Here is a 14,110-nt window from a genome sequence, read left to right as displayed (position 1 = left end):
ATAGTGGCTAAAAGACAAGTTTTTATGAGGTTAAAAAGGCTGTTACAGAATGCCAAGACATCCCAGTAATTGAGCATTTACTTTACACATTTTTTTTCTGTTATTGATCTTCTAAAGGGTCATGTTCATCACCATCTTCAATCTTCCACTTGTAATTCTCTCTCTACATCAACATCCTTATTCAATTCTCCACTTTTAGCACCCTTGTGCCTCATTTGCCCTCAAATGGACTCTAAAATATGATTAACTGCACACTAACCCAATAGAGGGTAGGTAATACATAACTAGTTTAACTTAAAAATATCACAAAGAGACTAAGAATATATGTATGAAATATGTAAGTTATCAATAAACAAAAAAAAAATAGAAAAAATTAGAAGAAAATAAATGTGGCACGGTCGTTAATGTGTGCTAAGGGCAAGTTTATACTAATGGGAAGCAAGAGAGTTCGAACATGGACACAATAGATAGAAAAGTAGGGCCCTAACAACAGGATAGTCCGCTACTTGCTAAACTAGACAAAATTGAGTAGGGAGACCAAATAGGTAAAGTCCTACTTTATTTTCTTTCCATAACCCACTAATCATAGTTGGATGAGTTTGATTTGATCTATCTACTACCCAATTCTTAAAATGTAAACTCATCTAATAATGATTTGCAGAGTAGTGAGCATTTTCACCACTTTAGAATGATGAGTAGAAATACTATCTGACTGTTATCTTATACCCGTGTCGTATTTATCCACGAAAAATCTATACTATTATTTAAGAGAAGTATGCTCGCATTTTATTTAAACAAAACGATACGTAGGGCTTGACTTTTTTACTCATGTTGAACTAGGCAATATTAACCAGATTGATGGAGTAGGGCAAATAGATAGGCAATATTTGCCTACTCAGTTGCATACACAGTTAAATCAAAGCTTTTGTGTACGTGACTCATCAAAACGGGTTTGATTAAGGTGGCTACTTTTGACCGGCAAGCCGACTCGCTACGCAGCCGATGTCCAGTCTAGCATGGAGCGAACGGAAATTCTTCACAAGAATTTTGACTAAAAAAGGCCATTTTCCTGACAATCATATGTTCAAATTTCATCTCGCTTTTTCCGTGGATCACGAGTAATATATAAATCGAATGTAAAACGAAAATATCATTTACTTTCAACCCATGTAAGAGATATCTTTTGATAGAAACATGTAGTCTCTCATCCACCGTAGCAAGTGTCGACCATTTTCACTCGAGGTAATTTCCTTCCACCAAATTCGACTTTAAAAACATATTATCTTGAGTCATGTACTCATGATTCGATCATTTCACCCCACACACTAACTTCTCCAGGTGAAAATAGTGAGCAGAATTTGTTGTCCCGACCGATGTACATATGCAACAACATACCTGCAGAATAAAAGGTACACACCAGAGACTATTACCAACTTAGTTATGATCATCCCAATAACACAAACGGTACATTAGCGTTTTCTTCAATTCACATATCCATGAAACCATACCCCTCTGTATTCCCGAATCCTCAAAAATCTCTTCCGAGAATATGAGAGGCTGATTGAACTGAAACCTGAACTACCCATCTCTCTACCACCATAACCCATAAACCAAATTACATTGCAAAAACAAATGATGCATGAAATCCCTTTCCTTTTAGTTACTAACATACTTCAGCAGAGAGATAAACACAAGCACATACAATTAGTTCGTTGTGTGTGAAATAAATAAAAGTACTAAAAACATTTCGGGTAGGCTTAGCCAATTTCATGAAAGGTGGAAAAGTGCCAACGAGCTAACATTCAAAATCGTTACTGTTTGTTACCAATCAGTAAGTATGAATTCATTCTAATGCTTATGCTTTAACTTTTCAAGGAAGGCCTACTTGATGCATCAGACAATAGTGATGGAGTCAAAGGCCAGCACCAAATGAGTGATCAGATATTCAGCAGTTTTAACTCTCGGGGAAAGTACCTGTACAAAATATAGGCCAGCATGATGGACCTTTCAGATTCCCTGGAGAACCTTTCGAGGATCGAGTTGTCCGCTGCAGTAACTGGAAGGAACAGCTGAAAGCTCCTGCCTTCCTCTCCACTCCTCTCCAGGTTTCAATGTTATAGGTTTCTCAATAGCAGCGGCCTCCACACACAGCATATGCTTGTATTCATCATCTCCAAAATCAGTCAAAGCCTTCGCCTTCTTATCCCAGGGATTCCATACAACTGAATCGGAAAACAGAAAACTAATCACTACAGAACAAAACACAATTCCAACGAACACTATGAGGGCAGGTATTTGACATTATAATTCTTCAATGTCAACTTGTAAATTAATCAAATCGGATAACAATATTTTAAAAGCACGAAGAAAGAACAAGAGTTCTCTCCACTAATCCTAGTTATATCATGAGTCATATGATACAGCAATTCAATCTGTTGTATTGTTAGTTATGTTAAGCCACAATACGCTTCAGTCAGGACTCTGGAAATTTTGAAAATAAAGAAGATAAATTCAGGCAGCAATAACTTCATTATGAACGACTGAACATGTTAATTCTAACCGGCATCTGGAAGACCATCTTTGCGTATTACAAATGTTCTCTTCTTCTCATGATCCAGAATGGCAATCTTTGTGGGAGTGCTGAGATATATCTTGTCCACCTAATTATTATTAGGAAAATAAAGTGAAAAGAAATGAACAAAATTAATAAATGCAACAAAGTAAGAATGAATAGCAACATAAGCTTACCTCTGACTCAAATGTTATAGCATCGCCTTGTTCAGTGCAACGTTTCCTGTTCTGAGTGTTGTCAAGATAATCCAATGTTTCCAATCCTTCTACACGAACTTCGCTGAACACAGGCACAATGAAAAATTCAAAATTTCAATACCATCCAGAACTGTTGCTTTCTTTCAACTGTATGTTACATGATATGGCATTAAAATTGAGGACAAGCACAATGATGCAGTAATTTTTTTCACATGGATGCGACCTAGTACATAGCTATAAGTAATTAACCATTTAGTAAAAAAATGCAGCACAGACAGCCTTAGACAGATGAGACGTTTAAGCCTGTCATACTCTGGTGACTACTGAAGTGAAGGAAAAACTGTTCCCAAGGGGTAACAATTTCCAACCCCTACAAAATTGATACCCACACTGTGCTAGTATGCTTACATATTCAATAGTATTTAAAGCAGGAAACAAGACACAAATCTTCCAATTTTAGAGTCCCTTTACATGTTTGGTTCACTTGGTGGCTAAATAAATATGCCAACTAACAATAAATATCATTTCTAGCATCGATCAAGTGGATGAATAACCTGATATCTGAAACAGAGAAGTAAGTGTGATATGCGAATGTGAATGTGAACGGCTTCCCATCGGTGTTAGTATTCCTGATGCGAGATATCAACGTCAGATCTCCTCCGGGTCCCAAAGCTACCCGCAGTCGGAACTCATAACTTCAGTTGAACATGAAATCAAGTAAAAGAAACCTTATAAAGTTGAAGCAACAACAGAAGATTATGTAGATTCCAAATAGAATCTTCCTCCAATAGCTTAAAAAATAATATATCAACAATTATTCCCAGTATTTACCTGTGAGGCCAGGTCTTCATATCTTCCTCGGTAGGCTTAAGGATCAAGTCAACAGAAACTTTATTGGGGCTATTTGTTGCGAAAGGAGATGGATCGGTGTCGATGCTCCAAACTCTGTTTCTAGCAAATCCATGAGCATCAAGAGAACCAAGATTGGAAAACTGCATAAATAAGGTACAAGTTCCCTTCATGAGGATGAACAATAAAATAAAGCAAGATCGACAGTCAGAAAGGAATGCATACTTGCGGAAAGCATAATGGGATTCCCCCACGAATTGCTTTTGGAGGCTTAAATATAGCCTGCAGAAGAAATTATACACTTCAGATGATTTTTTTTGGATGAATAAAGGAAGAGCAAAAATAAAAGGAGGAAGACAGGAGGAAGAAATATGCCACGAAATCAGTCCCCTTGCCATTGTGAAATGCAGGTAAGTAAATAAGGTGATATCCCCTTCTGCAAATATTGATAGCAAAATCCATTTAAACAGAATAATATGATATGAAATAAAATAAAAAATCCGGGTGGGGAACAGCGATGGGAATGAGGACGGGTATGGGGCAGGGACCTCAGTCTGCATCCCCATACGCCAACCTGATTTGGAAGAAAAAAGATTGCCGTCCCCAACCCCATGCCTTGCCCATTCTTTGTGGGTCCCTGAGAGAACTGAGCGCACAGGGAAAACTGCCATCCCTAGTCGTCTCACATTTCATGGCAGGAATTGAAAACAGTGTTGCCAGACTTCCAAAAACCTATAATCAACATCCTTATATCCTCCCGGGAGTGCAGACCATCCAGTAAAGCAACTGACCAAATCCTAGAGACTGCCTAAACTAAAAGAATAAGAAGTAAACTGAGTTGGTACGCAAAAATTTGGACGACATAACTATATTACGGTGTATGTCAACACCGCTCACTCCACATAATGCAGTACCACAATGCCAACATGCACTGATATCCTTTCACATGTTTGTTACTACAATACAATAAGCTTCCATCCGTTTAATGCATACATAACACATTAGCACTTGTTCATCCAAGTAATTAGATTAGGAACACTGATTAATACAAAGCTTAAAGCATTTTCAAAATTAAGAGCAAAAGAAGTATGTCAAAGCATCCCCATTGAAGATATTACACAGCATTGTACAATTCAAAAGAAAGCAAAAAAATAAATGGAAATTTCTCCAGTGATGTTCATTAGAAAAATCAAGAGAATTTACACCTAGAAAAACAAAATAATAAAAGTATTGAAATAAATAGCTGCATAGCACCTTACTGCTAACAAATAGCAATTCCTCTCCATGATCATTCTTCCATGAAGTTACATGAGCCCCGTACAGATACACCTGAAAAGCCCAAGAACAAATAATTATAAGGCACAGAAATTGAAAGTCCACTATAATCATCCTTGGGAATATGCTTCTGCAGCCTGATTATATTCTAAAACGTATCAACCCCTAATGGTAAAACATTACTTTTGACGACTACTAAAAACTAAACAAAACAAAGATAGAAAGTGAAACCATGCAGACCAAAATAATTCAGGGTGCAGTACGACTGAATATATTAGTGTTTAAATCTAGCAAGAATAGTCAAACTAAGCAAGATGAGGCGGTAAATAAAAAATGGAGCATTAGCATGCACTCATCGAATTGTATCCAAATTCAAGTGTCATCAAGGAAGAGCAGTGAACCAAATTGGCATTCTACATAGGCAATAAACAGCGAGCTATTTTCTCATGGGAAACCCAGAGGAATTAAACATCATTGGATATTTCACCACAAGTAGACGGTTGCCCAGAAACATTAATAAACTATCACATTTATCAGATTAATTAACAAACTTTAAGTATGAAATCACATTTAGATACTTGTCCGCGTGAACAGGCAAAATCAAAATTTTTTTTTTTTTGTCCAAAAAAAAAATTTGAGTGTTTCTTTAACAACAACAAAGCCTTATCCCACTAAGTGGGGTCGGCTGTATGAATCCGAGAACGCCATTGCGATCAGTTTCATGTCACGTCTTCCGTTAGATTCAAGTACTCCAAGTATTTTCTTAGAGTCTCTTTCCAAGTATTCTTAGGTCTTCCTCTACCCCTTCAGTCCTGAACCTCTATCTCGTAATTGCATCTTCTAACCGGAGCATCTGTACGCCTTCGTTTCACATGTCCAAATCACCTTAACCGGTTTTCTCTCATCTTTCCTTCAATTTCGTCTACTCCTACTTTACCTCGAATATCCTCATTCCTAAACCTATCCTTTCTCGTGTGCCCACACATCCAACAAAGCATTCTCATCTCCGCTACACTAATTTTATGTATGTGTTGATGCTTCACCGCCCAACATTCTGTGCCATAAAGCATTCTTGGCCTTATTCCGGTCCTATAAAAATTTCCCCTGAGCTTTAGTGCCATACAACCATCACACAACACACCCGATGCACTCTTCCACTTCTTCCATCCAGCTTGCTTGTATTCTATGGTTGAGGTCTCCATCCAACTCTTTGTTCTTTTGCAAGATAGATCCTAGGTAGCGAAAGCGGTCGCTCTTTGGTATTTCCTGATCTCCAATCCTCACCCGTAACTCATTTGAACCTCCACTCACACTGAACTTGCACTCCATATACTCCTCTCCAACACTTCTCTCCAAAGGTTAAGCTTCGCTTATACTCCTTCCTGTTTCATCTATCAACACTATATCGTCTGCGAAAAATATACATCAAGGAATATCATCTTGCATATCTCCCATTAACTCATCCCTTACCAATGCAAAAAGGTAAGGATTTAAAGATGAGCCTTGGTGTAACCCTACAGTTATGGGAAAGCTTCTGATTTGTCCTTCTTGAGTTCTTATGGCAGTCCTTTCGGTTTGTCCTTCATGAGTGTTTCTTTAAGGTAATAAAAATTTTGATTTTATGATAAATCTGATAATTTGCACAAGCATAACACCAGTAACTATCTCACATGTCCTCATTTCAATGTCCTACTTCTTGAGCTAATAGAACTTTGATGTGCATCTCCTTACAAATATCTATTTTAGAAAGGAAAAGCAAAGCTGTCATACTGATTCATTTAAAACTTCATGAACTTCCAAACCATTGGAAAGCCCCTAATGGTATTGGTGGACCTACTGTTCATCGCAAATCAGACTTCAATTATACTCAGAAAGGAAATGATGAGTTCTGTCCTTCAATAATATAATTTTTGTCCACATTAGACCGCAACAAATAGTTTCTAATATGAACAAACAGTAAAACTAATTGGGAGTAACAAGAAAATAAAACCGCATGACTCGCAGCCTGAAATTCACATCAACATGACGGTACATCCAACAATTAATAGCACCGCAGACACTTCCCAATCCTCCAAAATTGTACAAAAATGGGAAATTACTAAAAAACTTGAAGCCGATACGATGATGAGGCTTACGTTGGTGCAAGGAAATTTCACAATAACAGACAGATTTCTACACTCGGAAACCATAGAGAAACACATTGTTTGTCCTTAAAACAATTAAGGCCAAGATTAAACTTAGCCTGATAAACACACAAAACCTGGTAATCAATTAATCAAGAACTTAAACCAAACAGATCGAAGCAAACAATTTAAAAGAAGACAAAATCGGAAAGCAGAGAATCAACAAACCCTAAATTCACCAAACGGCAATAAACAAAAAAACAAGGATATCAAAATGAATCGAACAATGTCAGTTCTCAAACAGAAACACGAAGCCGAGCGAGCAAGCAAGCATCAGATCTCGAAGGCAAACAAAAGAGAGAAGGACGTCGTTTCAGAGGAATTACCTCCGCGGAACTGCCTCGTGGATCATGGAGGACGAGCTTGTCGAGGCCATTGACGCCCTTACTGGATTCAACGCCGGGATGAAGGCTTGCGTTAGCATTAGCAACAGCGCCAGCGCCAGCGCCACTGCTAGTATCAATCGATGCATTAATGGCCGCTGCAGCAGAAGCAGCGGTTGGATTCGGAGCCTTGTCGCTGCTCATTTTCTGTGTAAATCGATCGATCTCGTGAATGAGTTATTTCTTGCTGTTGGTGTTGCTTGAGAAACTGAAGGGCAGAGGAGGCTAATATCTGAAATTCAACAGGCCCCAGTGAGGGAGTAGAAGTATGATAGTATCGGCAGACCAACTGTCAAGTTTCTGCCACCAAAATTACGACACCGGTTTCTCTCTCATGAAACTTCCTATCATCTCCTTTTTTTTTTTTTTTTTTTTGTCTTCTTTATGTTGTACAAGCATCTTCAAAATATCAAAATTACCACGTAAACATGTAACAGTAACAAATGACAGCAAACTCTCTTCAATTGAGTCTTCATTTTCTTACGTGGCACTGAGTCAATTGATGGCAAATATCAAATTTATTAAATTATTGTTTATGGGTTTATATTATACTAGCCTCTCTGCACGCACTAACGTGCGTGCGAGAGGCATTTTTGCATCATGGGCGCTACGCGCCCCTAAATGTGTATTGTGTTAGTTTGGTTCCATTGTGGTTGTCAATGTATATGCTTTAGAAAGTATGATACCAAGTTTGGAGGTGAGGTATGAAATCTAGAAGATGACTGCACCTAATTGGAAGCAATAAATTGAAGTTGTTGACGTGGATACTCTCTCACACGCAGCAATGCCTATTTCGGTGTTCTCAAGCACGTGCGAAAGACACTTTTTAAATCACGGCACGCTACACGCAACTTACACATTTTAGATGTATTGATATGCGAGGATTGGTTCAAAGTATAGAAACATAAAATAAAGGCGATTATCATCTCTAATAATATAGGCGGAATCTAAAGTATTTTGTCTAGAATATGTAAAAAATAAAAAAGTAATAAATAACAGAGAAGATCCTTATAACTTAGTTGCAACTAAAAGTTAAATAAAAAGTATAAAAACAATCCGAGAAATTTAATTGACCTTGATGCACATGACACCAAAAAATATCATGAACTCATATCATTCCGTCCTGTTGAAAATTTAATGCGTTTGGTTAAAATCAAATATTAGCATTATTTGTAATTGAAGTGCATTAAAAGTTGAAAAAGGGAATTAAACATTAAAAGAAAGAATGTAACCTTATGTTGAATTCGAGGGAAGCAAAATATCTTTGTACACAACATTTCTTGTGAAGACTCCTTCGTTACCGTGTAACTCTCCTTTCTTTACCAAGACTTTTGTTGTAGACGCTGAAACTCCTCTTGATAAAGCCACGTACAATTGTCCATGACTGAATACGTGATCTGGTAGATAAATACCTACATTTGGTATTGTCTGCCCTTGTGATTTATTTATAGTTAGTGCAAAACTCAATTTCACTGGAAACTGTTTTCTCATCATTTCGAATGGGAGTCCTGCACTTTCTGTGGTCTTTAAAGAGATTCTTGGTAAAAACACTCTAGTTCCAGCAAATTGTCCAGATAAGATTTCGGCATCAATTAGATTATTGTAAGCTCCATGGCAAGCCAGTCTTGTACCATTGCACAACCCCATCTTCGGATCGATATTTCTCAAAAGCATTATCGAGGCACCTTTTTTCAAAGTTAACTGATGAGGGGGCATTCCACCAGGTGAGATTGAATTCAAGAATTCTTGTTGATACAAATTTCTCACATCATCCTCAACTGAATCGAAAGAGTATAAGATATGTTCAATCCCCGGAAATTTATCGATGATCATTTTATTGATTTTGTCAGCATCCTCATTTTTTGGTGTTATAATTGCTCTTTCCACCAAGTATCTTGCATCACATACATGACATTCCAAATCGGGGAAAACTTCATTAACCAATTGGACAATGGATTCTTCACCATTCCATGGAATAACCATAGATGATGGTAATTGCATCATGTCGTCTATCATAGTTTCTTGTTCCCCATTACCAACATGAAGTAAGAACTCTGAAAAGTCTTGATCATTGATGGATCTCATGTTATGCCTAAGACGAATGATTTTCACGTGTTCCCAAAATGAAGCATTAATCATACTTGCTTGCATCAATTCAGATCTTGTACCTTTTGGAACAACTGGAAGAACTTGTCGAAAATCTCCTCCAAAGATTATGACCTTTCCTCCATATGGTAGGTCAACGCCCATTATATCTTTGAACGTTCGATCGAGAGCCTCAAATGCAAACCTGTGTGCCATTGGTGCTTCATCCCAAACAACAGCTGATGTTTTTCTTATCAATTCTGCCAAATCTGACTGGATACTAATAGAACATGTGGAAGATGCATCTGGACTGAGGGGAATTTTAAATCTAGAGTGTGCTGTCCTTCCACCTGGCAATATGGTTGCTGTAATTCCAGATGTTGCTGTTGCCAATATAATATGACCCTTACTCCTTAAGGTTGCTAACAAAGCACGATATAAGTATGTCTTTCCTGTCCCTCCGGGACCATCCACAAAAAATATGGCATTGTCTCGTTGTTCAATAGCAGACACAATCGAGTTATACGCTGCCATTTGGTCTTCATTTAGATTTTGTACCGCATTGAGGTCTGCTTCAGAGATGTCAAGTGAAACTTCATCTTGTATTATCCTTGGAATTGTGTTGTCTCTAACACAATCTTGTGTTATTTGTGGTAAATCGTAATCAGATACAGACTTACTATGTTGCACTAATAGTCCGTTCAAGTCTTGCAAAAGCTTGTTCAAGATAGAAGTATTATTTGTGGTACTTGAAACAGAATAATCTTCCACCATAAATGAATGAAATTCATCCCATAATCTTCTTACTCCATGTGGCTCACAATAAACTAAGATGGTAACAAACAACCTTCGCAAAGCTGACGGCATGTGAATGTTAGTGGCTTCACAGAGACACTGTCTGATGCTATCATCATCTTCTAGCAAACCTCGTTGTTCCACTGCCTTCTTAAATGTTGGTTGTACAATGTCATTGACTGTTCTTAAATTCTCAAATGATGTTGGTCCTCTAACATGATTAAGAAGGATGCGTAAGTAGAATTTTTCACCCTCATTCGGCGAGACTGCATATATTCGGCCAATAACTTTATGGTTATTCATCCTCTCACTCCAGAGTTTATCTCTTTGACTCCATTTGAACCGTTCAGGGAATTCCCGGTATAAGTATTGTCATGCTTCCAGGCAAGTGGTATTCTTGGTAAAAAACTCTGTCAGCATAGTCATCGAGTTAGTGTCATCTGCCAAAATATCTGCTACTCTTTGGTGAGGGTAAAAATGAATAGTTTGTCCTTCGGGAAGATGAATTTGTAATCGTTCCACCGATGGATAAAGTCGATTAGTTACAAATTTGAATATTCTCCATAAAGCTTCAGGTGCACAAACCCATCTTGCATCAACAAACTGCTTTATTTCATCTTGAATAAGTTCATGATGGACTTCAAAAGCTACTCGGTCGGGACCTTTGTAAACATATTTGTACAGATACTTAACACTCTTAATGCTGCAACAAATCTCAACATTAATATGACAATCATATCTGAGGAGTAGCCATGAGTTATACGGAATGACCCACCGATTATCCACCATTATACGTGCATTATGATCTAATGGGATTGGATCATGATTGTCTCTTCTACGATAGACTGGATAAGAATCATTTCCTTGAACTGTAGTTAGTGCAAATGGCTTAGGATAATTTCGTTTACAGCTACCACGTTTCATACAGGGTGACCGTGAATTGTGTATTCCACATGGACCATGTATCATATGCCTTAAGATGGCACCATACAATTCAGACTCTTCATTTGGATTTGGTATTTCAGCCCGTACCACCTGATCATAATCATATGGACTATTAAGCTTATCATTTTCTTCTAACATGAGAAGCATGTGAACATGGGGGAGACCGCGCTTTTGAAACTCAATGACATATACATATGCAAGAACTTTGCCTAAAACACCTTTTTTTATAACATCATTCTTCAACTCTTCAAATTTTGCACGAAAAACCCTTGTAAGCAAATCTGGTCGATCTTGTGGTGTTTGGCCAGGTAGTAGCTCATCACTTATTTCTTCCCAAGTTGGATTACATGTCATTGTTAGGAAAATATCTGGTCTTCCATATTTTTGAACCAAAGTCATTGCATCTTGATACCTTTGATACATGTCTCGGGGACTACCAACAAAAGATGATGGTAATATAGTCCTACGACGACCGACGTCTCCTGTATTTGTTTTGTTATAGGTCGTTAATAAGTCTAAATATGTTTGTTTTGTTTCAACCCTTTAATAAGTCTCATTTAATATGACAGAACATGAACTTAAAGAATATATGTTTTATTATAAACTGATTAGCTTCATACCTGCATTATTTTGTCCTGCAATTAATGAGTCTTGCAGTCCTCGATAAAATTCAGATCGAATTGTGTGTTGATTATTACGCATCCATCTAAGCTTTTGTGATTCGATCTTGACATAGTTATCAACTACATATTGTTGCAATAGGCGGCCACCACGAAGTAGAAGCGATTCGTCGTGTTGACGGATCTAAAATGATAAAATTCATTGTTCAACACAATATAAGTTTTAAAAATTAATATTGTATTCATAGAGATGAAGGTCTTAGGTTACCTGAAGAAGATATGAATAATAGTCACAACATGTCACTTTTCTGCTGTTGTTATTTCGAGTATTCACATCCCATCCATATGTTCCATAAGGTAACAACAATGGATATTGTAAAGGGTCATAGTAGCCGACACAGTCTTTGATACTCTTAAGTTGACCATCTGTAGTTTGCACAACAATATCTCGACCTCTAATGTTTTCTGATCCTTCACCACCTACTATGATTGCAGCAACCTGAGATGCAGACGGTAAACAATATTGTCGTTGATTCGTGGGCTGCTCTTTGATAATCAATCTACAACTTTGCAAATCTTGACGTTGCGCAAGGTGGTGAAATGTTTGCACAAATGGATTATATTGATTCAAGATTTGTTGGATTTTTTCAACCACATCTCTGTTTAGTGCTTCACTTTCTCTCATTCAATTGTCTATTTCATGAGCTGTGTCATATATATACATTTGTAGGAATCTCGGTCTACTATCTCTAATAGGCAAAAGACTTCCAATCTTATGATATATGTAACCTTGAGCACGAAATGTGTAAATACCACGTCTTCCTGTTGCTAGGTTTTCGTCAACATGAACTCCCATTGAAGTGAAGGCAAAAATGTGGTTGTAAGCTCGTATATACTGCCTAAAATGTCTTCCCTCGGCAGATTGGTTGCAAAAAAGCTCAGTCATTTCAGGAGGGGACGATGCCAATGGTAGAGCAAGCTTTCCACGTAAGCAACACATTTCAGATGTTTCATGAGAGAACAAACGGGCATGACAATCTGGACATGTGGTTGGATTTGGCATGTGAAATCTTGGGATTTCCATGTTTTCATTAAAGTTTCTAGCACAATTATGAATTGGCCTTCTTCCCATAGTATGATGTCGAGGTGGTACGTCCTCGTTAGGCTGGATCTCATTTTCATTAATGAGATTAAAAGCATCTGCTTAAAAAGGAAACATTAAAGGTGTTTCATGATTTAGAGAGCATAGTTGAAATTGTAGGTATTAATATTAAAAAAATGATACCTTCATTGATGATGGCCAGATAACAATGACTCATTGGAGTATTCGAACTAAACGATTGCGCTGTTGTATTTTCTGTTATAATCAAATGAAATGGAAGTAAGGTAATAAGTAGTGTTTACAGTAATGATGATATTGATGTTTATCTTTTTCAGAGTTGTACTATGGTAGTTTGTGCGATTACCATTATTAGTGAAACTTTGTATTAGTCCATCCCGAGGCAAGCGTGTCCTATTCGATCGGGCAATTTGCCTTATATGAGTTAAGCGCATTGTTCTTGGAACTTGATTGCTGCTGCCTTCTCCAAACGGCACTATGTTTAGTCGTTCAACATGATTGCTACTACCTTCATCGAATTGCACTATGTTAGGGTGTTGAACTTGATCGGCATCACCACCAAATAACATTATGTTTGAGCGTTGAATTTGTTGAACACGATAATTGGATCGTCGCCGTGCTAAATATTCGTGTCTTTGGCTTGAACTCATTGAATTCCGCCTCATACGTTGTTGATCCCGCCATTGCTCTCGTTGGCTTTGTGTCTGATCAGTATCATATGCATTTCGTTGCTCTAAACCAAGAAACGTAATGGTGCACGAAAAATATTAGTAAGCATAGAATATTATTTAAGTACCTACATACGTATTTTTTTTCCGTTTGTTTTTGTAATTGAATCATTGGTATACATTACGTTTTTTTTTTTTTTCCGTTTGATTGAGACTGCCTAGGTCACATAATAAGTGGCAGAGGAAGAAGAAAACAAAGAAAAAGTGAATGTTTTGTATTTTGAGCTATTTTCTCTTTAAAGTCTGTAGCTTTTAGTGATCAGAAAAGCAAAAACTGTGGATTGTTTTGGATGCCAGACCTTGGATGAATAGTAATGTTTATTTTAATTGATCACAGAAAAGAAAAACACATTTTTTT

The 14,110-nt window shown here is 37.4% G+C and overlaps 3 protein-coding genes across 3 annotated transcripts; all 3 read right to left on the bottom strand.

Moving 5' to 3' along the window:
• Positions 1 to 1,081: 1,081 nt before the first annotated feature.
• Positions 1,082 to 7,782, bottom strand: LOC103949362 (putative glucose-6-phosphate 1-epimerase). Its single transcript, XM_009360470.3, has 9 exons — positions 7,403 to 7,782; positions 4,873 to 4,947; positions 3,844 to 3,900; positions 3,601 to 3,761; positions 3,324 to 3,464; positions 2,749 to 2,851; positions 2,561 to 2,660; positions 1,975 to 2,222; positions 1,082 to 1,395 (listed from the first exon to the last, which is right to left on the bottom strand). The coding sequence occupies exons 1-8, from the start codon at positions 7,601 to 7,603 to the stop codon at positions 2,008 to 2,010; spliced, it is 1,053 nt and encodes a 350-aa protein (XP_009358745.2). The 5' UTR covers positions 7,604 to 7,782; the 3' UTR covers positions 1,082 to 1,395; positions 1,975 to 2,007.
• Positions 7,783 to 8,692: 910 nt separating this feature from the next.
• Positions 8,693 to 10,642, bottom strand: LOC103967103 (ATP-dependent DNA helicase pif1-like). Its single transcript, XM_009380349.2, has one exon. The coding sequence runs from the start codon at positions 10,640 to 10,642 to the stop codon at positions 8,693 to 8,695; it is 1,950 nt and encodes a 649-aa protein (XP_009378624.2).
• Positions 10,643 to 10,711: 69 nt separating this feature from the next.
• On the bottom strand, positions 10,712 to 11,683 carry LOC103967102. Its single transcript, XM_009380348.2, has one exon. The coding sequence runs from the start codon at positions 11,681 to 11,683 to the stop codon at positions 10,712 to 10,714; it is 972 nt and encodes a 323-aa protein (XP_009378623.2).
• Positions 11,684 to 14,110: the final 2,427 nt, after the last annotated feature.

Source organism: the organism of the source record quoted next, unplaced genomic scaffold (assembly GCF_019419815.1).
Source record: "Pyrus x bretschneideri cultivar Hongxiangsu unplaced genomic scaffold, Pyrus_bretschneideri_v1 Contig36, whole genome shotgun sequence".
Taxonomy (NCBI): Eukaryota; Viridiplantae; Streptophyta; class Magnoliopsida; order Rosales; family Rosaceae; genus Pyrus; species Pyrus x bretschneideri.
Note: the sequence above shows the minus strand (reverse complement) of the source record. Positions and strands in the feature narration are given on the sequence as shown.

Bases quoted from the DNA above. Each gene is read 5' to 3' on its own strand.
- LOC103949362 (XM_009360470.3), bottom strand. From the start codon at position 7,603: ATGAGCAGCGACAAGGCTCCGAATCCAACCGCTGCTTCTGCTGCAGCG. The intron at 4,948-7,402 runs GTAATTCCTCTG...TGGGCTTTTCAG, and splicing joins CACGAGGCAGTTCCGCGGAG to GTGTATCTGTACGGGGCTCA. The intron at 2,661-2,748 runs GTAAGCTTATGT...AATAATAATTAG, and splicing joins CTATAACATTTGAGTCAGAG to GTGGACAAGATATATCTCAG.
- LOC103967103 (XM_009380349.2), bottom strand. From the start codon at position 10,642: ATGAATAACCATAAAGTTATTGGCCGAATATATGCAGTCTCGCCGAAT.
- LOC103967102 (XM_009380348.2), bottom strand. From the start codon at position 11,683: ATGACTTTGGTTCAAAAATATGGAAGACCAGATATTTTCCTAACAATG.